Source organism: Anopheles gambiae, chromosome 2 (genome assembly GCF_943734735.2).
Source record: "Anopheles gambiae chromosome 2, idAnoGambNW_F1_1, whole genome shotgun sequence".
NCBI classification, from domain to species: domain Eukaryota; kingdom Metazoa; phylum Arthropoda; class Insecta; order Diptera; family Culicidae; genus Anopheles; species Anopheles gambiae.
Window position 1 is genome coordinate 57309145 of NC_064601.1, and position 27134 is coordinate 57336278.

Here is a 27134-nt window from a genome sequence, read left to right on the forward strand (position 1 = left end):
GAAAATTTCTTTCGTTAGTGAATACATCCAAACTAAGAAAAAGTTTCGTTTTGGTATATACCATCTGATACAAAATAAAATTATTTATAATAAATACGAACGCAAACGGGGTCCCGGGTTGTGCGGCTTCGAAAGTAACGATCCGGTTCTTTTCGATATTGGTAAGTTATAAAATTGAAATTGCACATGTATACCTAATACGGTAGACCTTATTATTACACTAGCCGAAGGCCACCAAGCGGGCGTAGCAAGTTAAGCTAAGGATATACTTTAGGAGTATTTGATCTTGTGACTACAATAGTGATATAAGCGACTTTTGAATACTAAAGAGATCAGAATTCGAGTTCGACCAACATATAACACCAGCTAGAGATAAGTGATAAAGCGATTAAGTTCTTGCCTAGATAAATTAATACTTATGATCGTTAGAGAGGCATGGCCAAGTGATTTAATGATAGACGTACTGTTTCGTGTAAACTGAATTGTGTCCTTTCCGGGTCGCCAAAACTGACTATTCTGTTAGGTAAGCATTACTTTAGGCCAATTTGATCACTTAGCTCATAATGCAAAACAAATGAATATACAATGAGAGGCCAGATTAGTTTTGCTCGGAAATTATTTGTCCATAATGGTACTGTTCCAGCAAAGGAACTGCGGAATTGTTTAAATGCGTTGCTCCTGTCTCATGTTCACGATCTTCTTCGTCGTCGTCGTTACCGTCATCCTCGTATTCGTCTTCATAATCTTCATCATCTTCTTCATGTGTTTCATCGTCCTCGTCCTCTTCTGCAGCTGACAGATGTTGGCTAAGATCTTTACCAGATCGATTATTCCCAGAAGCTGATCTTAACTGGTTTTGCTTCTCTTGTACTACTTTCGTACCTACTTCCGTATCGATGGGTGCGTCGTTGTCACTCTCTTCGGAAGCTTCCAGGCTCATGCACTTTTCGTCATCCACGTCTTGCACATCTCTTTGGTGTACCTGTTTCATGTGATTGCGGTAGCGTCCTCGTAGTGTAAATACTTTTCCACATTCGCCACATTCGATTTTAATTTTTTGTTTTCTTCTTCCCCGCGGTATATCGGATTGAACCGACGGTTCTGGTCGTAATTCCGGTGGCAAATGAAGAATTTCATGCGTTCGAAGAGAGGATCTTTGCGAAAAGCATTTACCGCAAGTTGGGCACGGGTATGGTTTTTCGCCAGAATGGACTCGCTGATGTATACGTAGGTTGGTAGCAGTCGTAAACGTCTTTCCACATTCTACACACGGATAAGGTTTAACCTCTGCATGACTCAACATGTGTTGCCGAAGTCTCGTTTCCTGTGCGTATGATTTATTGCACTTTGTACAAGCAAACGGTCTTTCTGTACTGTGCATATTTCGACGGTGTGTATTCAACATGGCCTGCGTGTTGAATGATTTGGTACATTCTTCACAAGGGTAGGGACGTTCGGTGTTGTGCGAAAGTGCATGGGTTTTAAGTGAAGATTTTTGAGTAAATCGCTTCCCACATTCTTCGCAGGCGAACGGTTTTTCTTCAAGGTGTGTATGTTTGTGGTTGTTTAAATTCGACAATGTTGCATACGATTTAGGGCATCGATCACATTGGAAAGGTCGTACGTCGGTATGCGCAGATATGTAATGCGTTTTGAGTGTTTGAGACTGAGCGAAGCTTTTGTCGCATTTATCACACTTGTACGGCTTCAAACCCTGGTGGATCCGCATATGAACAGTGAGATTGCTAACATTGCTGAACGCCTTTAGGCATACCTGGCAAGGGTACGGCTTTTCCTGGCTATGCACACGTTCGTGCATTTTTTTGCTAGAGTGCTGGCTAAATCGTTTATCGCAATAGCTACAAGCGTATGGTTTTTCCTGGGTGTGCGTACGAAGATGTACTTTATAGTTTCCGGCACTTGTATATTGCTGGTTACAAATTTCGCACACAAACGGCTTTACGTTGAAGTGAAGTCGCTTATGCGTGTTTAAACTAGACGCCTGCGTGAAGCTCTTGAAGCAAATATCACACGCGTACGGTTTTTCTCCCGTATGGGTTCGAGTATGTACTTTTAAATATATCGCTTTTGAAAATCTCTTTTGGCATACGAGACAAACGTAATTTTTTGCTTGTGCAGCAGATCCAGTGCTCCGTTTCTTGCGCTTGCGAGACTTTTTAGGGACTCCATCATTTTTTTCATCTTCTTCATGCCCTTGTTGGTCATCATCGTTTCGTGGCGTGGGTTTTTCTTGTTCTTCGCTTTCCTGTTGACATGATTCTTGCTGGCTCTGCTCTTGCTGCTGTGACCTTTGCTGTTCTTCACATTGTAATGGCTTTGCCAATTCAACTTTGTCTTCAATTTTAGATGTCGGCTCGTCCATCTGAAGTGGTTCCAAGACATCATTCATAAGCTCCTTTTCTGGGAAAATGCGATCCCCTTCGGGAACATAATCGTCTCCAACTCCTTGCAGGAGGCTTCCTTCGGGAAGATTTTGCATCAAAGGACCGTCCATATATGTGCTATATAAATCCACAGAGGAGTCCTCCGCTCCTCGCTTTATATGCTCTTCTAGCCGCAAGCTAGCCACAGTTTCGGATGAGCTAGCACCGGTACTGCTAGTACTGCTACAGCTAGTGCTCGAGTCATCCGTATCGTCACTACAACAATCGTCCTCTTCATCGTCTTCGGTAGAGTCGTCAGTACTTTCGTCCTCGTCGGCTATACTGCTCTTCCCATCCGAACTGTCATCTTCTGACGATTCCTGTGTATCGCCCATTGTTATACGATACACTGTTGCGGCCTCGCCACTGATGTTCAGAGTCATGCCATTCTTACTGCCATTTGCCTTCTCCGATACCGGTCCTGTAAACATCAGCTCTTTACTTTCATCATCCAACAGGTACGGCTGATCCAAAGTTCTGTTTGACGCGTTGAGCGACGCCGGTTGTTCTGCACTCGGGAACTGAAAGAGCGACTCCGCATCTCCGTTGTGAATTTTGTTGTGTTCGATAAAAGTTTGACGGGAAACAGGGAAACCACCGTTGGACTTTTTAAGATCCTTCATCACCTTGTTGTATTTGCGTATGCACTTCCGGCAGATAGGCTCAACACGTCCATCCAGGGGAGTAATCTATAATGCACAATAAAACGGATGAAACTCCACGCATAGCCTTCTAAGTGTTCGCGTACCTTAACCGAAAATACCGTTTCAAGCAACCAAACGTTAGAATCATCGCACTGGATAAAGTCCATGTTTTTATGCAGCAGCTGGCACAATTTGCAGAAATGCACCATTTTTATGCAGTGATACGCCTAGCTTTGCGAAAAATGGAAATGAATTTAGGATACTAAATCGCCTGATAGAAAATCGATAAAATTGCTCGACATAGAATTTGAAAATATTATTTTTTTCACCAAAACATTTGATCGATTACTGTATTTTGACCGTCGATGGGTGAATAAATAGGGAAGAATTCACAGGCAGCAGAAAAATACACGCACAGTTTTTTTTTTCTATTTTATCATTTTGTTTTTTTTTGTTTATTACCGTATTAATACACGATGCGCAATCTCAGATTGCGCATATATTCGTTTTATCAAAACATAAGTCATTTCGCGTAGCCAACCCTGAGCTATAAACGTCATTTCCATACATTTTCAGATTGCGCCAAGATTGCGCATAAATTTTCAAGATTATATGTCCGAGATATATATATATATTTTTTGACAGATAAATATATCAAACCGACCCGTTTGACAGATAAATATATGCGCAATCTGAGATTGCGCATCGTCTATTGCTACGGTGAGTTGTCAATTTTACCAAGGTGAAAAATGTCCAAGGTGGAAATCAAGGTAGATTATGGAGGTAAGGTGGTGGAATGCAAGATGCGTTTAACCGTAGTGTCCATGACCAAAACAATACACGTTGTTCTACGATCACGGGTAAAAGTAACCGTTCAAATAGACATACAGCGACTACGTCGCAACGATTACAACGATACAACGATTGAAAGAAAAGAAAAAGACATAAGCATCTACGCAATACTTTCGGCCTGGCCGGTTGGGGTGTTGGAGTTACAGCACTATTTTGAGGTAATGGGCAGAACCTCGCCGCATGCGATGTTGCCGCATGTGGCAAGAAAAGAGTTTTCTCAATTTTCTAGCTTTTCAAGGTACTATAATGATATTTTGTTGTTTCTTTATAAAGATAATCATTATTTTATATGATTTTAGACATTTGACGGCCAAGCTACACGTACCGGACGACATACCGGACTGTCAAATCCCAAACAAAATCGGCCCGCTGTGATCCGACATGACCAGGCCCGACGCAAATCTCTTGTCTGCGGTCCTACGTTTTATGGCATCGTCCGATGTCGTCCGGTACGTGTAGCTTGGCCGTGACATCCGAAATAAAATCGCATGCGGCGATGCGGCAAATTCGCAAGGGCTGTCATTAACGTCAAATCCCATACAAAAGCTTGCGACAAAATCGCATGCGGCGAGGTTCTGACTGCTGCCTGAGTAAAAAAAAATATTGATAGGATTTTTAAAATTCTAATTTTACTACGATATGTTAAGGAATATTACCCAAGCGCCACAGATTAAGCTTAAACGACTGGAAAATTGAATATCCATAGAAAAAAATAAAAGCTCCACAGCTTCATTGGTTTGATCAATAGATGGCGTATTACAAACTCATCATTATATTGCTATCCTTTTCTTACAATGTGGTTACGACAACCCAAGTAGCCTTAAGAAACTTTATTTGATTATTAACAGTGTTTTAAAGCCTTTAAAAATCAAATAGAGTTTCTTAAGAGAATGTGACATTTGTCAGCGTCACAGCATAACAACGTATTCCGTTACCCTGTTTTTTTTTTCGATTCGGGCCAATATAACACACAGTGTTTTTCAAATTTTATCTACACCAGTTTTATTGTTTCAATATTCGGAAAATTATTTTTTTATTCTTATTTATGTAATAATGCGCATTTATTTTCACAACAATATATTTGTTTGTTAAACGGTACGTAAAATATGTTTTTCTTTTTTTCCTTGACTTGAATCTACGGTGCTAATAAAAAAAAATAATAAAAAATAATGTTTCAAAATTTTTAATATTATATGCAATGAGTTTGATGAAGGATATGCTAATGAGATAAATGTTTATAAAAAAATATTTTTTGTACAAAATAATATATTCTTGATGATGATAATTTTTGAGACATACTGTATATGGTCACGTACATGGCGCCTCCATTTCTTATGTCAAAAAGTTCGTCAAGCTTCGTGTGTATTGTGTGTAGATGACAACAAAACCAAGCGTCTGCGACAATTTCTATCAGCTATCGTTTAATTTGTGTATCATCATGCTTTTACAACAGGTCAGTGTATCGATATTACCAATCTCTACACATGAGCTACATAAGTTTTATATTTCGCAGCATTTTCTATTCGGATAGCGTTTGGACATCATGTTTTCCGTCCACGGCTGCAGCTAACCTCCATGCTAAATTGATGGAAGAAACCCATGGAATGAATGAAACTTCTGTGATACAGTGACAATAATATGCAGTGGCAAAATGATTAAATGTCGAATAAAAGCATTCGTGTTGCATTTATGCATGAAATAATAACACCCATTGTTGTAACTTAACGAAGATCTAGAAAATTCGTATAGAAAGAGAGACAGCAATACAGCCATCCCTGTCGATATTTTCGTTAGTTTTGATCTTTTTCGTTGAAAATACCGGCTAAATTTTAAATTTTAACGAAACATTGACGAAGCCAGGAATGCGTTACGCAGTGTTTTAAGCCCCGAAATTACTGCTGTATGGAAAGCTAAAAGTAATACTTTTAGGCATACTTTTAACGGTTTCTTAACAGGATTGTGCTACTTGGGAAGTTTCATCTTATCATGACGTATATAGCCTTCTAACTTTCAGCGCAAAAATATATATGAATGGTTGTGTGGTCTGATACGTGGGTATCAACACCAACGACAATTATTCAAATCTCACTTGCTTCAGTGCTGGTGCTTTCCGTTGGAGTTTAGTATTTAAACAATCGTATCGCTGTTCTAGTTCTAGCGATGCATAACTTCAATGCGAAACCATAATACAGTACAGAGGAAATGAGAAAGCTCTCCTCCAAGCGATGAAGCTCAACTGGTTGGGGTATCCCACCAACAGAGAGCGCCACCATCTTTTTTGGTATTTTTAGAATGCATGAGTCGTTTGACGTCTGCTAAACGAAGTCTTTCTATACTCCGTTTAGGTAGAGAGGTTGAGTCGTTTAGAACCCGTTTAGTGGTCGTTTAGTGGATTTGTGGCACTTGGGTAATTATAATATTATAATTTATTTATTTTTATGAATTATCAATACGTTTTATCTTTAATAGCTATTGCTGTACTGTTTTAATTTTGTTAAAATTTTTTTCTTTTTCTAAATATCATATAAAAATAATCAAAATTAAGGCATGATTTTCTATTAATTTGCTATCCACGGCGGTTAAAACAGGCGGCAAAAAGTCTGATTGGGTTTGCGATAAACAGGCGTTAAAAATACTGCTTGGGTTTGCGATAAACAGGCGTTACGCGTAATGCTAGCGTAACGTAGAGGGCTGAGGCGGCGCTCTAGCAGCAATCGAACACGAACATCCGACACGAACAAACCCATATAATCATATGGAGGTGCACTGTCAGACATAAACAAACAAACAAGCCAAACCTTGAGTCGAACATGTCAGTTGATTCTAGGCCCGATTATTAAATACAAACTGAAATGACACAAGACAATTGCGTCAAGACAAACGGAAAATAGTTATGCATTTTGAAACCGTTCTTGTGACAGACAAGTTTCGTTAAATTTTTTCTTTCGTTAAAGTTGTGTCAAAGCCTTTGTCGATGTGTCAAAATGTTCAAAATCAAAATAAAACAACGTAAACAAACAAGTTAATTTAAGACCCGATCGTTTATCAAGCTAACAAAAGCATGTTTAAAACATCGAAATGATTTTCTCCCACTCCGTAAGTGATGATAGCAGCAGTGAAGAAGAAACAATGGTAGATCTGGCAAAACAGCGCCGAAGTGTTTTCGACTTATTACAGCTTTCTAACCAAGCGTGAGTTAAGCATGCGGATCATTTGTGCAAACCGTGTTATACATGTTTCATTTCGTGGTTGTTAATTTAAGATTTAAGAAAAAAAAAATCGTGTGTCGAAGAAAATTTTCCTTGACATTCTGGCGGAGATCGAGCCCTCCGAGTCTTTGTTATTCCTAAAAGTGTATGCAGTATTATTTGATAATTACATGTGCCTATGCTGTTGGTTGTTGAAGCAGTCACTCACTGCAGAAGTTGCTGGAATCTAATGCTTTTGAACGCAAACCGGGTGCGTGAGCCCTTCATCTTTCGACTACCATCGAAGAACAACAGAGGAAGGAAATAACAGCTTCTTAACCCAAAATAGCAGCACGTTACCAGTGTGATATCCCATAGAAAACACCGGAGCTAAAGTAACACACGTCTGCTCTTTATTCCGTCCAATCTCATACTGCCCGCACACCAACACTGATACTCTCACATACCACATCCTTCCCTTGAGGAATAAGGTTACAAATTCTTTAATATTCGATTAATCGTTTTAGTTTTTTAATCAGCCTAGCCTGTAGTTCTTTCAGTAGCCCTGCTACTTCCTCCGAACTGCTACTACCACTTGTCAACCCTTCTTCCGCTTTTCGCATGAAATTTTTTTTTATGTGCTTTACATTACGATCGTTGTTGAGAATATTTAACGATCAACCGTCAAAGTTAGCGAATTCAAAATATTAACGAACTTAATGACATTTAACGAACGAAATGTCAAAGGTAGGAAGACGGTTGCTTGGGAAGTGTCAGATTGAAAACCGCATGGAACAGAACACAACGTAGGGCAGACAACACATTCCTGAATAAAAGAATTCTATTTTCATTAAAATCACCCAACATATGGTGCCTAAGGACCTGGATTACTGGTAAAAGTAAAAATGACGCAAGCCAAAGCCTCAAGCGAAGAAAGTTTCCGTGGTTTCTCGGACTCAGAAACGGAAAATAGCACGATTATAGACAACAGTGCAATGGCTCTTGCTCTCGCAAAGGAGGAACGAGATGGCTTGATTGAATGTCTAGTAAGACTAGAAAAATTTGTGGAAAATTCGGGAATAGTTGAGTTGGAACAAGTCGAAGCTCGATTAAAACGTCTTGAGAGGTGCTGGGAGCATTTTGTAAAGATTTCAAAGGAAATAAGGCAGTTTGACGACCAGCACAACAAGAAAGAAAATTTTGCTATATTTGCCGACTTCGATGAGCGTGTGTGTGTGTGCTAACAGGCAAACTTAAGAGAATGCAGCGTAGCAGCAACGTGCCAAAGAAGGAAGAGAATATGAGCAACGTTACTAACACATCCACAGGCGGTGTGAAGCTCCCCAAAATGGCGCTACCAGAATTTCAAGGTAAATTCGATGAGTGGCTACAGTTTAGGGACATGTATGAGCAAATGGTGCACAACAACATAACTCTTTCTAAAGTAGAAAAGTTATACTATTTGAAGAGTTCACTAAAGGGTGAAGCATTAAAAGTGATCGAAGCTTTTCCGATATGCGCAGCAAGCTATGATGCTGCATGGGACGCTGTGGTAAGTCGTTTTGCTAACCCATACATACAAAAGAAAAGACATACAAATGAGTTGCTAAACTGGCCGAGAATGAAAAAACCAACAGCAGCAAACATCAACGCTGTTATCGATGGTTTTGAAAGGCACACAAAGTTATTGCAACAGTTAGGAGAAACGCCGTCAACATGGGGTATCATGCTCACGCAGCTTTTAACATCAAAGCTCGATGAAGGAACTCAGCGTGAGTGGGAGCGAACAGTTGAAGCACAAGATGATGCTAATTATAACGATCTAATAAAATTCTTGCGAGGACAAGTGCGAATTTTGGAAGCTTTGGGCGAAGATAAAATAGAACAGCGAAACCAACCGTTGCCAACATCAAAAGCTCCGAAATTGGCGATTCACGTGACAGCAGGTGAGAAAAAGCTCAAATGCAATGTTTGCGGTGCGGAGCATTCTACAGCAAAATGTGACGAGTTCATTTCAATGGCGGTGAAAGAACGAATCAAGATTGCGCGAGCAAAAGAGCTTTGTCTAAACTGTTTAGGAAAAGGCCATTTTCGAAACCAATGCGCATCAAAGGTACGTTGTCGTGCATGTAAGGGTGCTCATCATTCTCTTTTACATATGTGGTTACCGAAAGAAAACACTATGCCTAGCACATCAGCTCAAAGCAACAACAATGTTGATGAAACATTCGTCAATGAAGCACAAGGTGCAAATCATGGAAATGCTACGCTCACTATGGCTGTTACAAGATCAGGTGTTTCTTGTGGCGTGCTTTCTACAGCTCTAGTAAATGTGAAAGCAAAGAACGGTATGTTCATTCAAACGCGAGCACTATTAGATAGTGGCTCACAGCTCAACGTCTTGACTGAGAAACTTTGTAGAAAGCTTGGTTTACAACGGCGAGCTAGCGGAATCAAACTAACAGGTATAGGAAAGCATGAGGTCAGTAGTGACATAGCTGTAACGGCGGAAGTTGCGTCGCAGAGCAACAATTATGCGAGAAGAATGGAATTCTTAGTGATGGACGGCATCACTCACAATCTTCAGCCAGTACATCTTCCTAACGCATGCATTCCGAATGAAGGTAAAATAGCAGACCCTGGATGGCATCAGGGTGGAGAGATCGATATGTTGTTGGGGTCGGAGCATTTCTTTGAATTTCTAGCGCTAGACGGCGGCCGGCCTGGAGTCTATAGAATGAACGATTCTCATCCATATTTTGTTAATACTGTGTTCGGCTGGGTATTAACTGGGCCAAAGCAAACACAGCAGAAAACATCAGCGATTTGTTCTCATGTGAGTATTGCGGAGCAAATTGAGCGATTTTGGTCGATCGAAGAGGTGTGTCCAGAGAACAGCTTGACCCAAGAAGAGAAAGATTGTGAGCAAAGTTTCGTTACAACACATTCTCGTGACGAAACGGGTCGATACATAGTAAAACTTCCCATAAAGCTCAAAGGTTGGGAAAGGATTGGAGAGTCCTTAGGAACGGCAAAGAAAAGATTTCTACAACTGGAAAACCGATTGTCGAGGGATGTGGCACTATACGAAAATTACTGCTCAACGATAAAGCAGTATCAAGAGCTGGGATATTTAGTAGAGGTATCTCCTGACATGTCACAAGGTGACAACGTGAAGCCATGCTATTTACCACATCACCCAGTTGTGAAATTATCCAGTGCTAGCACCAAAGTGCGCCCGGTTTTCGATGGTTCCGCTAAAACCTCAACTGGTTTTGCACTAAATGATTGCCTCCTAAATGGACCTGTGTTGCAAGACACACTCTTTGATCTAATTGTGCGATTTAGATCGTATGCCATCGCGCTCATTGCGGACATCGAGAAGATGTACTTGCAGGTAAAGGTTCATGAGGAACACACACCATTGCAACGCATCTTATGGCGATCTTCTCAACAAGAGGAGATAAAGCATTTCGAACTTCAGAGAGTCACATTTGGCCTGACGTCATCATCCTTTTTGGCAACTCGAGTGCTCTTTCAACTTGCGGCGGATGAAGGAGAGCGATTTCGTAAAAGGGCTTTACAAGAATCATTCTACGTGGATGACTACATCGGTGGAGCAAATAGTGACGCTGAAGCTGTCCAGCTAGTAAGTGAGTTGCGGCAACTATTGGAGAAAGGAGGTTTCCATTTACGGAAGTGGAACTCAAATAACAAAATGGTTTTGCGAAACCTGTCTCCAGAGGAGAAAGATAAATGCAAGCTTGTGAGTATTGGACCGGAGGATCAAGTAAAAACGCTTGGCGTATATTGGGATCCAACTACTGATTCGTTAGGAGTAGCGGCAGATTTCGACGATGTGTCAAATGAACCTCCTACCAGGCGGAACGTGTTTTCGTTCATAGCCAAATTATTCGACCCGCTTGGCATAATTGCTCCAATTATCGCCTGGGCGAAAATTATGATGCAGCGTTTGTGGATAGCCACAAAGGAATGGGATGATCCAATCCCTGTGGATTTGGCTGACCAATGGGAATTGTTTAAGAAACAATTGTACCTGGTAAAGGAGATGCGGATTCCAAGGTATGTGATGCTTCTTGATCAAACCAATGTGCAAATCCATTCTTTTGCAGATGCTTCCGAAGTAGCCTATGGAGCATGCGTTTACCTCCGAGTAACAAATCGCGAAGGCACAGTGAAAATAGGTCTCCTTGCAGCAAAATCTAAGGTAGCGCCACTTAAGAAGTTGAGTTTACCACGGTTGGAACTCTGTGCTGCTGTGTTGGGAGCGAAACTTTGGAAAACTGCATGCATCGCTATGAAACAACAAATAACAGAAAGTTATTTCTGGAGTGACTCTACCATTGTGCTGAACTGGTTAAGAGCTCCATCGTATACGTGGGCGACTTTCGTGGCAAATAGAGTCGCCACGATACAGGACTTAATCCAAGGAAATCATTGGCAACATGTGAAGGGAAGTGAAAATCCAGCAGACATCCTGTCCAGAGGTGCTTTACCTAATCAACTCACTAAGGAATGGTTCCAGGGGCCACACTGGCTCTCGAATGATGAGTGCACATGGTCATTTCCTGAGGAGAAATCTGACATCGATGAATCGCAACTCGAGCGAAAGCGACAAGTGGCTGTAATGACGGTGAGCGTTGCAGCACATCCTTTCCTGGATCGCTATTCCTCCTACTGGAAATGTGGTAGAGTGGCAGCTTATTGTATCCGGTTTGCTCAAAGATGCAGGAATGAGCCAGTAGTCAGCGGTCCGATTACATATAACGAATTTATTAGAGCGATCCGACGTTTAGTCGTCGATTTACAACGAATTGAATTCCATGTTGAGATGCGGGAATTGGAAGAAAAGGGAGAATTGCTTAGCACATCAAAACTAAGGAAGTTGCGACCGTTTCTGGATGATGAAGGTGTCCTACGTGTTGGAGGACGTCTTAGGCAAACAAACATCAGATACAACACAAAACATCCCATGATTCTTCCGGCAAAGGGCAACTTTACGCGAATTATTGCAAAGGCATACCATGAGATGGCGCTGCATGGAGGTCCTCGCATCACCCTGGCAACAATGAGGCAAGATTTTTGGCCTTTAAATGGCAGAACATTGGCAAACTACATACACCGAAACTGTTTAACATGTTTCAAGGCTAATTCAACACCAGTTGCGCAGCCAATTGGCCAGCTACCAGTTAAGAGAGTGACACCAGCCAGGCCATTTCTGACGACTGGTATCGATTTCTGCGGCCCCTTTGTATTTAAAACCAGTTCACCGTCGAGCAACATCTCAGAAGGCATACATAGCAGTTTTTGTATGTTTTTGTACTAAAGCAGTGCATCTCGAACTGGTTGAGGATATGACAACATCAGCATTTTTGGCGGCATTTAGACGGTTCATTTCGCGTCGTGGTTATCCCAGTGATGTCTATACGGATAACGGTTTGAATTTTCGTGGAGCGCAGCGTGAACTTAATGATCTTTTTCGTTTGTTAAGCGACGACTCTATCCAGGCAACTACAAGGGAAGAAACGATGAAGTGTGGAATCACCTGGCACTTCATACCTCCGAGAGCACCCAACTTTGGAGGGCTATGGGAGGCGGCCGTGAAGTCGACTAAGAAGACGCTTACCAAACTGTTTGGATCCCAGCGATTGTCATTTGCTGACATGTCTACCGTGTTGACACAGATCGAGGCTCAGCTTAACTCGCGCCCACTCACACCCTTATCGGAGGATCCAGAGGAGCTCAACGTATTGACACCTGGCCATTTTCTCATTGGAGAAGCTCTATTGACGTTACCAGATGCTAATCACGTGACAACACCCGAGAATCGTTTGAAGCACTTTGAGCAGCTGCAACAGCTCGTGCAACGGCATTGGCAGCAATGGTCGAAGGAGTACATTTGTGAGCTGCATAATGTCAGTCAAAGGGGATTACGAAGCAAGAAGATCGAGATAGGTCAGATGGTAATTGTGAAGGAGGAGTTACCACCAAACGAATGGTGTTTAGGCAGAGTAATAGGAGTGCATCCAGGTAGTGATGAGGTCGTAAGGGTAGTGACGATCAAGACGTCTAAGGGAACTTACAAGAGACCTGTAACAAGGGTGTGTCTGTTACCAGATAGTGAAGATTAGATTGTTGAAAATGTTTTTATTGAAACATTACTTCAAGGCGGCCGGTATGTTGGGAATATTTAACGATCAACCGTCAAAGTTAGCGAATTCAAAATATTAACGAACTTAATGACATTTAACGAACGAAATGTCAAAGGTAGGAAGACGGTTGCTTGGGAAGTGTCAGATTGAAAACCGCATGGAACAGAACACAACGTAGGGCAGACAACACAACAACACATTCCTGAATAAAAGAATTCTATTTTCATTAAAATCACCCAACAATCGTTAATTTTTCCTGATTTCATTTCCTTCACCGTTACCCTGCCAGCACCACAAATTTTAACTACCTCATGTAATTCTTTTTTGTACGATGAGTCTGTCTTATCTGCTTTTTGATTTCTAACTAAAACTGTATCCCCAGGTTTAATGCTAAGAGGCCTACCCTACCCGCAAATTTCCGTTAAATGCCTTCTTGTTACGTCCGGTGTTGGGGTGATATAGGACGGAGGCCGATTAAAACTCCGGACACAACGTTTAAACTTTACAAACATATATTATAAAACTGCTTAAAGCTAACACGCTAAAAAGAACTGTCCGCGGCACGTCTGTGTTCCCTCGCTGCTGAACCTCGAAGAGGAGCACGATCGGCTTTCGCGCACGCCCAAACGAGTGAAAATGTCACTTTTCGGCTGTTTTTTCGATTGATATTTCGTGCACGATTTGACAAACGAAACAGTGTACGAGATTCAGACTTTTTTCGGCACATAACCACAACAGCGTGCAATGGCATATTTTCTATCTTCATTGCACGTCTAGCGTTACACATTTTGAGGTTAAATAGTTTTTAAATTGTTGGTATTTATATGAATGATACGATACGAAAGAACACAACTGATGCAAACTAAACGTAATACAGGCGGTCCCCGAGATACACGGTTAATGGGGACCGAAAACGGCCGCAAAATACCGCGTATCTCGAATTTCCGCGTAAGTCGAATCTCGTGATTTCCAGCTATAATATCACAAATTTTCGTGTAATTTTGCAAGTAGGGGGCGTTTTTAGTCACTTTGTGAATTATTTGATATGATTCTGACTGAATATAACTGTTTTAAACCTTTTGAAATAGTTTTTAACATTCGATTAAAACGGAAATTATTTGGCAATTTGCAATTGATGTGTCAAATCAGTACAATTTGCTCAAAGAATTGTCAAATTTAGAAAACCGCGTTTCTCCGAATCCGCGTATAAGAGGTACCGTGTATCTCGGGGACCGCCTGTACACAAAAAGAAATACACATAACCTGCTTCAACGCTTGGCTTGGAGAGCGAAATGTTACGAATGGAAGAACCACACATACAATCATATATTGCTTGTCAAATTATGAGAGTGTATGAGTTATCGTCCGAAAATTTCCGCTTGGGCGATCGCAGCCTCCCGATCGCTGACACCGAAACGTCTGACAGTTGTCGCACGGTCACGACAACCCAGAGTACCAATGTCGTGCGGCGCTGCTAGCGCCCGCAACACTTCTAATCGCCTTGTAATTGCCAGCGAATTTAAGGCGATCAGTAGTGCTTTTAGCAGTAATTAAATGCCTTTGAAATATGTCAATGAAAAATTTCGCTTTTAATTTGAAATTTGAAATTGCAACTGTCAAAAGAAAACCTTATAAGCGCCTTCAGCACTGCACTGTTGTAGTGTTCCCAGATATGAGCGTGAGATTCGATAGCACGATTTACGTGTTATGTTCTCTTGCGTTAGGCTCTGAGCTTTTTCACTTTATTAAAGATGGTCTGCATTATTCCATTGTTAAAGACCAACCCGTAGAAAGGTGTTATTATATCAAACTCATTTCGATAACTCTAATAAAAGGAGAAATGAGATACATATTTCTTCGATCCTGATAATGAAGGGTGAACATAGTGTAAATATTATGTTTTTTAAAGGTACTATTATAATTTTGCTTCACATAATTTTTATTTATATTAATTATAGCAAGAAAAAATTCATTTTAAAAACACAGAAAAAAGATTATAAAAATCAGGATTTGAACACACGCTTTCTCGGTTCGGAACCAAAAGCGTTGTCACTGCTCTATTTGGCAGTTACATCTGTAAGGGTGCAAAACCAGTATATAAACAAGCTAAGATGGCGGCAAGCTATCTGTTCTCGTTGAATCAAAATGTTGAAAAATTTCAAAGAGAACCCGTTACAGCCGTGAAAGTTTCGGTTGAAATCTTTATTCGCCTTCTAAGGCGACTAAGGCCTTAAATGCCTTCTGAATGCCTTCAAAGCCGTTTAATGCTGGTAGGGTAGCCCCACGCCTCGTAATCTTTTTCCTTCCTCTCACTACGCACTTCCACGGCATACTCCAAATTGTTCTCAACTGTCCAACTTGCCATTTTTCTAAACCACTTCCGCGCTTGTTCTGTGATGATGCTGTCCGCTTGTTACACCAAAAGCGACTGAACCTGATAGCTCAGGTTGCCACCAGCCCACCCGTTGCAGTGCTATGTGTGCGATCGTCACTAATACGGTCACACTTGTTTACCAGTGGCTATCCATTGAAATTCATGGAATTGTTTTTGCCAAATCTCGGACGGCACGCCATCACGCTGGACAACAGTCGGGTTCGGTTGAATCCATCTAAGCAAACCAGTGACCGATCATCCATTGTGTTCCATAGAATTGTTATTGTTGAATATCGGGCAGCTGTACCGGACCGATCAGCCGGGTTCTGCTGGCTGAAATAAATAAGAAAAAGAAGAAGAACGTGAAACAAAAACGATATAACGCTTTATGTTTTTTTTTCAGCCGAGCTGAACACGGCTACCACCCGCATATACATTTTCTTTGAAGGGCCATGAACTAAACTCGGCTACCACTCTGGCTTACACTTTCTTCGAGGGGCCATGAGCTTACACTTTATTTGAGGGGCCATGAGCTAAACTCGGCTACCACTCGGCTTATCCTTTATATCGCCTGTTTCTATCTTTTTTTTTTTTTTGAACACGGCGTATATTTGTTTTCCACACTGTGTCGTCTTTATTTTAATGTTGTTGTTGTTTTTTTAACACTCCTTATTTTCTTCAACCTAGGAGCGCTTTTATCCCTCCTGGCAGGATCGCCAATGTGATATTCCATAGAAAACACCGGAGCTACAGTAACACACGTCTGCTCTTTATTCCGTCCAACCTCATACTGCCCGCACACGCACACTGCTACTCTCACATACCACAACCAGTATCTCCAGCTTATCGCCATTTGTATGGATATGGCAGTACACATATTTTTGTTTAAAATGATAAAATTTGATTATTTTCTGAAATAAAATACTTATATTTTGTCGTAAAAGGAACAGCAAGAACTTTGTTGTGGGGTAACTGTACCAGTTTTCGGCAGGCTAGTGCAGCAGTTTCACAAAAATTGCTCACACATCAATATTTTTCATTATTTTTCTTGAAAGCGTTGTTATTCTGGTTGATAAACTATCATAGTATGTTACAATATTTTTTATTTGCCGGTTCAAATCCTTTTTCATATGTTGTGGGCAGCCGTGCCGACCCCTGGACTTGCCGTGGTAGTTGTGCTACTGTTATGGTGAATAGTTTGCCTTAGTGAGCCAACCTGTATGTATCACGGCTCTCACTGATGAGTGCACGCATCTCGTGAGATGCCGTTAGGTTCGGGCTTATGACGTGATCCCCGAAGGATCACTCTCTCTCCGGCGCGCCTCCAATTAGGATAGTGAATAAACGTTTTTATATGTGTTAACTTATTCGCGTGCATTCGTCCACCTCTTTTAAATGCATGACGACAGACCTTAACAGCTACCACTGGTCAATGTCCAGGGGACGACAGTGTGTCACGCACACTGTCGTACGCACACTAAGCGCGGGCCGCTTAGTCCCAAGGACGCAAAAACCGACGGCGGCCTGTGTAATCTGAGCTCCCTACAAAGCTCTCCACAAAGCTCTCGTTTGCCTCTCGCTTTGGCACACAGCAAAATCTCTTAACAACTTCGGCTCTGCTACTTGGGGTGTATCCCAAGTAGCAGAGCCGAAGTTGTTGAGAGATTTTGCTGTGTGCCAAAGCGAGAGGCCCTGTCTTCTTTCTCTAGATTTTGGACGGCAAACCGCCGCCCGTGCAGAGGTGTGTGCGTGTGACGAAAAATTATGGATGAAATAATTTCACACTTGTCACTTGTCACTCATAGCGGCTGGTTGTGCTTTCTCACTCTGCTATTTCCAAGTTGATTTTTACCGCGATTTTCTTGGTGTTTAAGTGCTTGAACTGTTTTAGTTCGGTTAATTTGCACTCACGCGTTCACGTATCACAAATTTACCTGTGAATTGTACCTGTGAATTGTACGGTTCAACATATAAACATTCCGATCCGCCTGCGGTTGTTGTGACCACTCACTGTGCAGTTGAACTTTGCGCTATTTTGCGATGGCGTCCGTGATCTGTAAGAAATGTGAAGGTGCTATTAGCAACGATCCAATTCCGTGCTTCGGTCTGTGTGAACACTATTACCACGATAAGTGTATTGGACTTTCAACCCCGCTCCTGCGTGATTTTAAGAAGTCACAAAATTTATTCTGGGCTTGCGCAGATTGTGCTCAGCGTTTGCGGGCCGTTGACACTTTACGCTTCTCGCACGGCCTTTCTCGTGATGCTGCCTACCTGTTGGAATCGTTGCAGTCCGATTTCCGCGATACCTCACGTTCTGTCCAGGCGACATCAGCTGGCTTGCGACTTGAACTTTCCTCTTCACTGGATTGTTTTAGAAACGAGATAGCTTTGATGAAACAGGAATCAGCATCGTCAATTCGTTCCGTGAAAGATTTCATCGACTCACTTACTGCTTCTCACTCAATGGAACGCAACTACTTACAACGCTTGATGAAGTTAAGCATGGCATCAAGGGGCTTGATCTCATGCACCGTGAGTTTCTCACTTCGTTCAACTCACTAATGAACAAGCTCAACTCTCATCTTGCCACGCATACTACTACATCGAGTGCTCACCATTCCGCGGTTCCTGCTACGCACTCAACGACCACGAATCCAGTTGCGGCCTCTAAGCTCACCCATCAAGCTGTTGGTGAGAATCCTTCCAAGCGTCGATTAATGGATCGCTCTCCCGACCTGTCGCCTACCAATACCGTTACGCGCGCTATGCTGTCATCGGGTACAGGGTTGTCCTGCAACAATATTACGACCGTTCCTGAACGCCCACCCCGTACTTGGGTCTTTATCTCCCGTATTGCTCCTGATACTCCGATTGAAGCGATCCGTGAAATGGCCTGTTCCAACATAGGGACAGACGACATCTTGGTATACAGCCTTGTACGACGCGACCGGGATCTTTCTACGCTCTCCTACGTATCTTTTAAAATTGGTGTACCGGATTCGCACCGGGCTATTGCTTTGGCTGCTTCAACCTGGCCTCGCGGGATCTCTTTTAAGGAGTTCATCGACCTTAATCCCCGCTCCGTCAATGTTTGGCGACCCACTTCTGCAGCATCCCATGCACCTTCTGCGCCTGTTACCCGTGAATCGGATCATCATTCATCGCCACCTTCTATCAACCACACGACACAACTGCGAAACGCTGATTTCACTATTTCGCCCGATCATGGTCCTATGAGCTTGCCTTATACGCAGTACTTTCAGCAAGCGTAAACCGGCTGATCCGGCTGAAGATTTTCATGAACTACCGACTTTACCCGAATTGATGGAAGCTAATCCTGCATCTAATACACACAATCCGTCCGACTCTCTTCCGCCGTTAATAACTTGCAGCGAGAGCACTCCCGGCGCATCTCGCTCTCTCATTCCTTCGATCGATCGACTAAACATCTACTATCAAAACGTAAGAGGATTGCGCACAAAACTAGACGAGTTACGCCTCTCTCTATCTGAGCTTGATATGGATGTGTTGGTGTTAACTGAAACATGGCTCGATGCCTCAATTCCGTCCTCTCTTATCTCGGAGGATGCGTATGTCATCTATCGCTGCGACCGAAATTCTCTCAACAGTAACCGTTGCCGTGGTGGTGGTGTACTCATTGCCTGCTCTTCCGTGCTGAACACGTCAACTTTATCACTGCCGTTCGACTCGCTGGAGTCTGTTTGGACAATTGTTAAGCTTCAAAACCTTGCAATCTATATCGGCGCCGTTTACATCCCACCCGATTTGCGTTCTTCCGAAGTAGTCCTTGACGATTTACATGAGAGTGTTACTTTCGTTGCTGGCAAACTTAAACCAAATGATCTTATGGTGTTACTTGGTGATTTTAATTCACCATCACTCTCCTGGCAACCGTCGGCATCGTGCGTTAATCAGTTCATTCCTACTGGTGTATCTCGTGAAAATGTTTCTCTGCTTGATGGAATGTCGGTAAACGGTTTGCTGCAATTATCCGACATAAAAATATACGCGGAAGACAATTAGATCTTCTATTTGCCAATGCTGCCTTCTTGGAGTGCTGCTCCCCCGTCATAGCTTCACCTGTACCACTCGTCGCGCTAGACAATCATCATCCTGCTCTTGAGACAAGCGTGCTCCTTACGCACTCTCGCCCTGCATCCTCCCAACGAATACCTACGGCTCGTATGTTCAATTTTAGGAAATTGGACTACCAAAAGCTTCATCGTATATTAGCCGATACCGATTGGTCCTTTATCGATGCTGACTGTGACATAAATCAAGCTGTAGCAGCGTTTACTAATGTAATCACTTCCGCCTTCCCTTCCTGCTGTCCTCTCCTTAAACCCGCTCCTAATCCCAAGTGGTCGAACAGAGCTTTACGTCTATTAAAATCGGACAAAAACCGCGCTCATCGCGCCTACCGTTTAAATAATACTTTACACAATCTTTGTGTATATAAATATGCGGCTAAGGCTTATCGTCTTCTTAATCGCCATCTGTATCGTCGCTACGTTCGGCGTCTTCAAATGCGCTTCACTATTGATCCTGGGTCATTCTTTCGTTTTGCGAACTCTCGGCGAGGCTCTGCTAGCCTTCCATCCACCCTATCTCTTAATCTGTCCTCTGCTACGTCCAATCCTGATATATGTAACCTGTTTGCCAAACATTTCTCTAGTGTATTTGTCGATCCTAGTACAATTAAGGTTCCTTTGGACGTAGGCTTGTCTTACACGCCCTCTGATGTGATATCATGTAATTCAGTCGTTGTAAGTGAAAGCCTAGTAAAATCCGCTTTATCCAAACTTAAAACTTCGTTTTCACCAGGCCCCGATGGCATCCCTGCCTGTGTTTTGAAAAAATGTGGCAATACCCTCACTCCTATTCTCACTCGTCTTTTTTCTCGCTCGCTTAGTGTAGGGATTTTTCCTAGTCAATGGAAACTAGCTTGGCTTGTTCCCATTTATAAGAAAGGTGACCGCTCACTAGCATTAAACTACAGAGGCATTTCTATTATTTGTGCGTGTTCTAAAATCCTCGAGTCAATTGTCCATTTATCTGTAATGCCTTGTGTAAAAAATTATATTTCTACGGAACAACACGGCTTTATGCCCAATCGCTCAGTGTCCACCAACCTAATGTGTTTTTTGTCTTCTCTATATCACTATCTGTCTAGTGGTAAGCAAGTAGACACTATCTATACCGATTTCAAAGCGGCATTTGACAGTATACCTCTATCATTACTTGTTGCTAAGCTTCGAAAACTAGGTTTCGGTGGCTCTATATTGCCGTGGTTCAACTCCTATCTTGAGAATCGTTCATATGCAGTTAAAATCTGTGGCTCTTTCTCTGAATGTTTTCTTAGTTCTTCGGGTGTCCCTCAAGGTAGTGTCCTTAGTCCCTTACTGTTCATTCTCTTCCTCAATGACTGTACTTCGATCCTTCCTCCTAACGGCTTCTTCCTATATGCGGATGACGTTAAAATTTTTCTTCCTGTATCTTCTACAGCTGATTGTCTAGTCCTTCAATCCTGGCTCTGTAAATTCTCTACATGGTGTGCTTCTAACGGTTTAGTCCTGTGTCCTGAAAAATGTTCTGTCTTGTCTTTCTTCCGATCTTCTACAAGTATAACTCATGCTTATAGTGTCTGTGATGCCCCTATTCCCCGTGCGTCCTTGTCTAAGGGTCTTGGCGTCTTCTTTGACCCGAGTCTTTCTTTTAAGGAGCACACGGACTATGTCATCAACAAGGCCAACAAAAGTCTTGGTTATATTTGTCGCATGTCCACTGAAATTCGTGATCCTTTTTGTCTTAAGTCCCTTTATTGTTGTTGGGTCCGTTCCGTACTGGAATATGCCTGTGTCATCTGGTCTCCTATCCAAATATCTCTGCTCCAAAGGATTGAGAGGATCCAGAGACGTTTTACAAGGATCGTATTTCGTAGGTCGCTGGGTCATCACTCCATTCCGCTTCCTTCGTATGACGATAGATGCACTCTATTAGGCCTTGCCAAGTTGGAGCACCGCCTCTCGGTCGCTCAGGCTTCTTTCGTCGCTGGCATATTGCTCAATACGATTGATACTCCTTCACTTCTGTCGCGCTTACATTTGTATGCACCTTGTCGCACCTTACGTTATCGTTTTCGTCTCCAGTTACATATATGTCGTACACGTTTTGCTCGCAATGAGCCTTTTGTAAGAGCTATGTCGTCTTTTAATAGTACTTCTGATCTGTTCGATTTCAACATATCCTATCCTGTCTACCGATCCCGTCTTCGCTCCTTTTCCGTACCATAAACTCCTTCCAACTCCTTCGTGAATAATTGTACACTATAGTCAGTATAGTCAGTCAGTTGGCCGATCTCGTAGTACAGTCGTCAACTCGTACGACTTAACAACATGCCCGTCATGGGTTCAATCCCCAAATAGACCGCGCCGCCATACGTAGGACTGACTATCCTGCTATGGGGGGGGGAATCAATTAGTCACTGAAAGCCAAGCCCACAAGTGGGTACAGGCAGGCCTTGACCAACATCGGTTGTTGAGCCAAAGAAGAAGAAGATAGTCAGTAAGCACTATTGCTGTAACCCAACGTGGCCGAGCAATTAATAAAATAAAAAAAATAAAAAAAAAATACGGGGGAAGCGGGGTTTGAAGTCTTTCGTTCGTCACACACACACATGCATTTACCAGCGGATATCGCTGGACCGAGTCTACCCATCTCTCTCGATCCACCATGATTTTTCTGCTAACGCGCTCATTCGGGTGTTAGGCATCCTCAGTCTGTTCAGAACTTTCCCTGTGGAAGGATGTGTTGGAGTGAGGTGCGATTTCTTGTGCGACGTACTTTGCTCATTTACGTTTTGTGCCGTGTTGCTTCTTCCTCAGTTATGGAATGATTTATCCTAGCAAATTGTTGAGGTAAGTTTCTAGCTGTGTGCTTGTGCAGGTACATTCAACTAACCTTTGGCGTCTAAAAAGTTACAGGTGTGTGCGCTATTTATCAACGACTGCATGCTGGCCTCGTCAACAATCTTCAAAGTGAGCGACGGAAAGAAAACGTTTTCCAGTTTTAAAATATTAAGATAAGTTTTGATCTAATCCTCTGCGCTATACTCTCCATAGTAATACATACTACTTACATTCATTATTGCTTCATTCAGCCCCCGGTGAGGACGTCATTACTTAACAGAAGCCGGTTCAACACGCGCAGCTCCTGTTCATGACGTCATCACTAAAATGAAGCCAGCTGGACACGCGCAGCACGGATGGTACCACGAGCGCAGTAGGAGGAAGGAAGAACGAGAGGAGGAAGAACGGTAAATTTGGAAGGGGCTAAGTGTTCTGCCGTCTACACAGCGGGAGTATGTTAAAACACATGTGGGAAGGCAATCCGAAAAAGGGGGTGGAGCAAACACATTGGTATGCGTGAGCGGCTGAAGAAACCAGAACGTTTAGATGTGTGCGTGACGGATGGTTCGAGCGCCTGTGGCGAAGAGCGCCTGTGGCCTGTGTGCAGGCGACAAGCCTGCAAACGAGAGCTTTGTGGAGAGCTTTGTAGGGAGATCAGATTACACAGGCCGCCGTCGGTTTTTGCGTCCTTGGGAACATCCCAAGAATGTGTTTTAGCATACTCCCGCTGTGTAGACGGCAGAACGCTTTCCCCCTTCCAAATTTACCGTTCTTCCTTCCTCCTACTGCGCTCGTGGTACCATCCGTGCTGCGCGTGTTCAGCTGGCTTCAGTTTCGTGATGACGTCATGAACAGAAGCTGCGCTTGTTGAACCGGCTTCTGTTAAGTAATGACGTCCTCACCGGGGGCTGAATGAAGCAATAATGAATGTAAGTTATATGTATTACTATGGAGAGTTTAGCGCAGAGGATTAGATCAACACTTACCTTAATATTTTAAAACTGGAAAATGTTTTCTTTCCGTCGCTCACTTTGAAGATTTTTGACGAGGCTAGCAAGTAGTCGTTGATAAATAGCGCACACACCTGTAACTTTTTAGACGCCAAAGGTTAATTGAATGTACCTGCACAAGCACACAGTAAGAAACTTACCTCAACAATTTGCTAGGATAAATCATTCCATAACTGAGGAAGAAGCAACACGGCACAAAACGTAAATGAGCAAAGTACGTCGCACAAGAAATCGCACCTCACTCCAACACATCCTTCCACAGGGAAAGTTCTGGACAGACTGAGGATGCCTAACACCCGAATGAGCGCGATAGCAGAAAAATCATGGTGGATCGAGAGAGATGGGTAGACTCGGTCCAGCGATATCCGCTGGTAAATGCATGTGTGTGTGACGAACGAAAGACTTCCAACCCTGCTTCCCCCGTATTTCATCCATAATTTTTCGTCACACGCACACACCTCTGCACGGGCGGCGGTTTGCCGTCCAAAATCTAGAGAGAGAAGACAGGGCCTCTCGCTTTGGCACACAGCAAAATCTCTCAACAACTTCGGCTCTGCTACTTGGGTTGTGCGCTCGGACGAGCAGGTGTTGCGAGCAGCCGGTCGAGCAGGGCTCCCGGCAGGGCACGGTACGGCTGGCGCGCGGCCGAGTATTTTAGTGTGTATTGTGCTTGTGAGTTTATATTTATTATGTGTACTGTTATATCAGTGTTTGAATAAAGTACCTGATGCAAGCCAAAGACACAACATCATAAATATTCGTATAAATGCAAACATTGATTTTGCTCCTATTTTCGGCAGTTTGTTCCTATTTTCGGCAGGCTGTGTTCTTATTTTCGGCAGCGCGAATACAGGTCAGAAAATGTTTGTATCAATGTCAATATGTACAAAAAAATGTTTAAAGCAATTTAACACTCTTACTTTCCTAAGATTGGTGTTAAAAAGCACTTTAATTATTAATTTTATGTTGCTTTTTTTGGCCCGTTTTGACAGCCATTTTGATGCGACGTTTAAACAGAGCAGCCATTGACAGTTTGATGGTTATAGCGTACGGTGCGAACTGGCTTACAAATATTTATTTTTCTCTTAAGTTAGTGCATTGTTTGTCGCAAAATTGGTGATATTTGGTACAAGAAAGGTCATATTATGTGTCGACATACGCATTGTAGTGTTCTGATCAATTTTAAAAGGAATATTCAGCCAAATTCAAAGTGTGTTATTGTTCCGAGTTTCGGCAGGAGCCCACAACATTGAGCTGTCAAAAATGAACATTTACTGTGTACCTAGCATTTAAAGTGAAAAATAACCTGTTTATCGTGATTTTAAAATTCCTAACAAGCTAGAATAAATTAAATAAGCATAAAATCTTTAATATGTACCACTTTTTCATTGTTTTACTGTTCTGATTCTCTTAATCACAAAACCTGCCGAACGATTGGCTGACAGCAAAGCTGCCGAAAAAAAGCACAATTTATTTGATATTTTGGAAAATACGTAATGAAACGATGTGAAACTTCGTATGTGAATATCAAATAAGTACACTTTCACTACAAAATTGTGTTTTGTGAAATTTTTTACCGCATTTGTGCAGAATTTCACGTTTTTAGCTACCCTGCCGAAAATAGGTACACTGCCGAAAACTGGTACAGTTACCCTAGTGTTGTGTCGGTCATACTGAGATTGGCGCCTTTCCGTGACAAAAAGCTGACGGAAAGCAGTTTGACAATTTTGGATTGGAGGGACTAGGTGGGCTTATAGGTTTGGCGGGAAGGCCATATTGGACGAACGAATGACAGGAGGGGATTCGATTGTGATACCCCGCAGTGCAAGTGACAGCGATTTGCGAGGGCGCGCGAGGGCTCGCACGCCATACAAGTTTACTGCTCCAGAGCCCTCGCATTAAAGAGCTTGCGAGCCTTGGAAATGTCATATGAACGAGACAGCTGTATGTCAAGTGTATGGCTATCTCTTTCTGGCAAGAAAAAAGCTCCGAAATGCAACGGTGTTGGTGGACAAAATTTAAATGGCCAAAAATTTTGACCACACACACTCTCTCTCCCGGTGCCTTCCCCTGTCCTCTCTTCCTTCAGGCCCCTTCCTCTTATTTGCGCGCGCCGCTCGCTTGTGTGCGATAGCTCATCAGCTGGTACTGGTATATGGTAGGGTTGTAGTTGTATCTTGAATTGGCGATTGGTACATATATATGTAGTGTATTTGGTTTTACCTGTGACCTTGACGATGCGAGAGCCGATCAATTCTGGTGTTGAAGCAATATTTGTGCTATGCTGGTGGTTGCCGTTCCGTGCCGTTTCTGATGTGGCCATTTGATCGCCATGTCGATCAACGGTTATGAAGCCAATTTCAAACGAGCGAAAGTGAAGGAATAATTCCGTACCGGAAATTTGATTTTTTATCAAGTGTGATACTCCAATGGTGATCTCAACCCGATGTAAGCTGGTTTTAACGGCCATATGAGATAATGTACTCATGTGTTAAAAAATGTCGCATTTTTTTCTTTCCTGATTTTCCCGAAAATTGACCCATATTTAAATACCATTTAACTATTTTAATTGATTCCTCATACAATGCATGAAAAGAGGTAAACTGGCTTCGCCAATTCATTCATCTCCGCTCCCAACCATTCATCACCCGAACCACCCACAATCTCATCATTCCATCCACATGCAACCAAAGGTCTCAACCGAAGCTTCTACAGACTGCTGCTTTCCATTTTCCTGTTTCTTCTTCTTCTATTTGCCGTATTCATCTACCTGGTCATGCCAGCCAATGCAAGCTTTTGCGTCTTTTTAGTACCACACATCCGGCTGGCCAGTCCTTACTACGAGGGGACCGTCTATATGAGGCTTGAACCTATGACGGGCATGACATTATCATCCTCATCCAGTGGCGGATCTAACGGTAGGTGGACTAGGCGGTCGCTTGGGGCCCCGCCGATTAAGGGGCCCCGTAGATCGCCATTCTATAGTATGCCGTATGGACAGAGTACCAGCGACAAGGGCCCCCGGAAGGATGGACGTTGGGGCCCCGAGGCTGGCGAATCAATTTTAGAGCCTGTGACTGATGATCGTAGGGCCCCCCGACGGCGTTCAAACTCTCAACAGCCAGTTTAATGCCGCTAACACCCTCCCCCCCCCCCATCCTCCCGGACCACCATTTACCATTTACAGGGGGCCTCAACTCGTCTTACCGCCAAGGGCCCCCGATACCCTTAATCCGCCACTGTATGTATCCTGACCACTCTGACCACTCTCGGTTCCGTGTCAAGATCCTCATTGAGGACATCACACGCTGACAGCACCTTTTTCAACGGTGAGCCCTCAGGATTGGGCCGTAATCTGTGCACATCAATTTGAACGTGTAAGCAACCGATAATAAAACGATAGAAATGGACTCTCTTACCCGCAGGTACCCATCTTCTACCATCTGTTACACATGCTTTGACACACCATGAACAGCTTCCTTTTGTATGTCTTTGCGAACGACTATGGGCTGGATCG

The 27134-nt window shown here is 42.9% G+C and overlaps 1 protein-coding gene and 1 long non-coding RNA gene across 3 annotated transcripts; one reads left to right on the plus strand and one right to left on the minus strand.

Moving 5' to 3' along the window:
• Window positions 1-43: 43 nt before the first annotated feature.
• LOC3291053 (zinc finger protein 431) lies at window positions 44-3546 on the minus strand. 2 transcript variants are annotated; one of them, XM_061650563.1, is made up of 3 exons: window positions 3438-3546; window positions 3193-3319; window positions 44-3133 (listed from the first exon to the last, which is right to left on the minus strand). In XM_061650563.1, the coding sequence occupies exons 2-3, from the start codon at window positions 3295-3297 to the stop codon at window positions 599-601; spliced, it is 2640 nt and encodes an 879-aa protein (XP_061506547.1). In that variant the 5' UTR covers window positions 3298-3319; window positions 3438-3546; the 3' UTR covers window positions 44-598. The 2 variants fall into 2 exon arrangements, with proteins under 2 accessions (XP_061506547.1, XP_061506548.1); XM_061650564.1 differs by having other exon boundaries at window positions 426-813; window positions 883-3133; window positions 3193-3545.
• An 18313-nt stretch (window positions 3547-21859) lies between these two features.
• Window positions 21860-24372, plus strand: LOC133391385 (uncharacterized). Its single transcript, XR_009764888.1, has 2 exons — window positions 21860-22616; window positions 22677-24372. It is a non-coding gene; the product is annotated as an uncharacterized LOC133391385 (long non-coding RNA).
• Window positions 24373-27134: the final 2762 nt, after the last annotated feature.

Excerpts from the sequence above, each read along its gene's own strand:
- LOC3291053 (XM_061650563.1), bottom strand. The coding sequence starts at position 3,297 with ATGGTGCATTTCTGCAAATTGTGCCAGCTGCTGCATAAAAACATGGAC. Across the intron at positions 3,134-3,192 it reads AAACGGTATTTTCGGTTAAG|ATTACTCCCCTGGATGGACG; the intron begins GTACGCGAACAC and ends TGTGCATTATAG.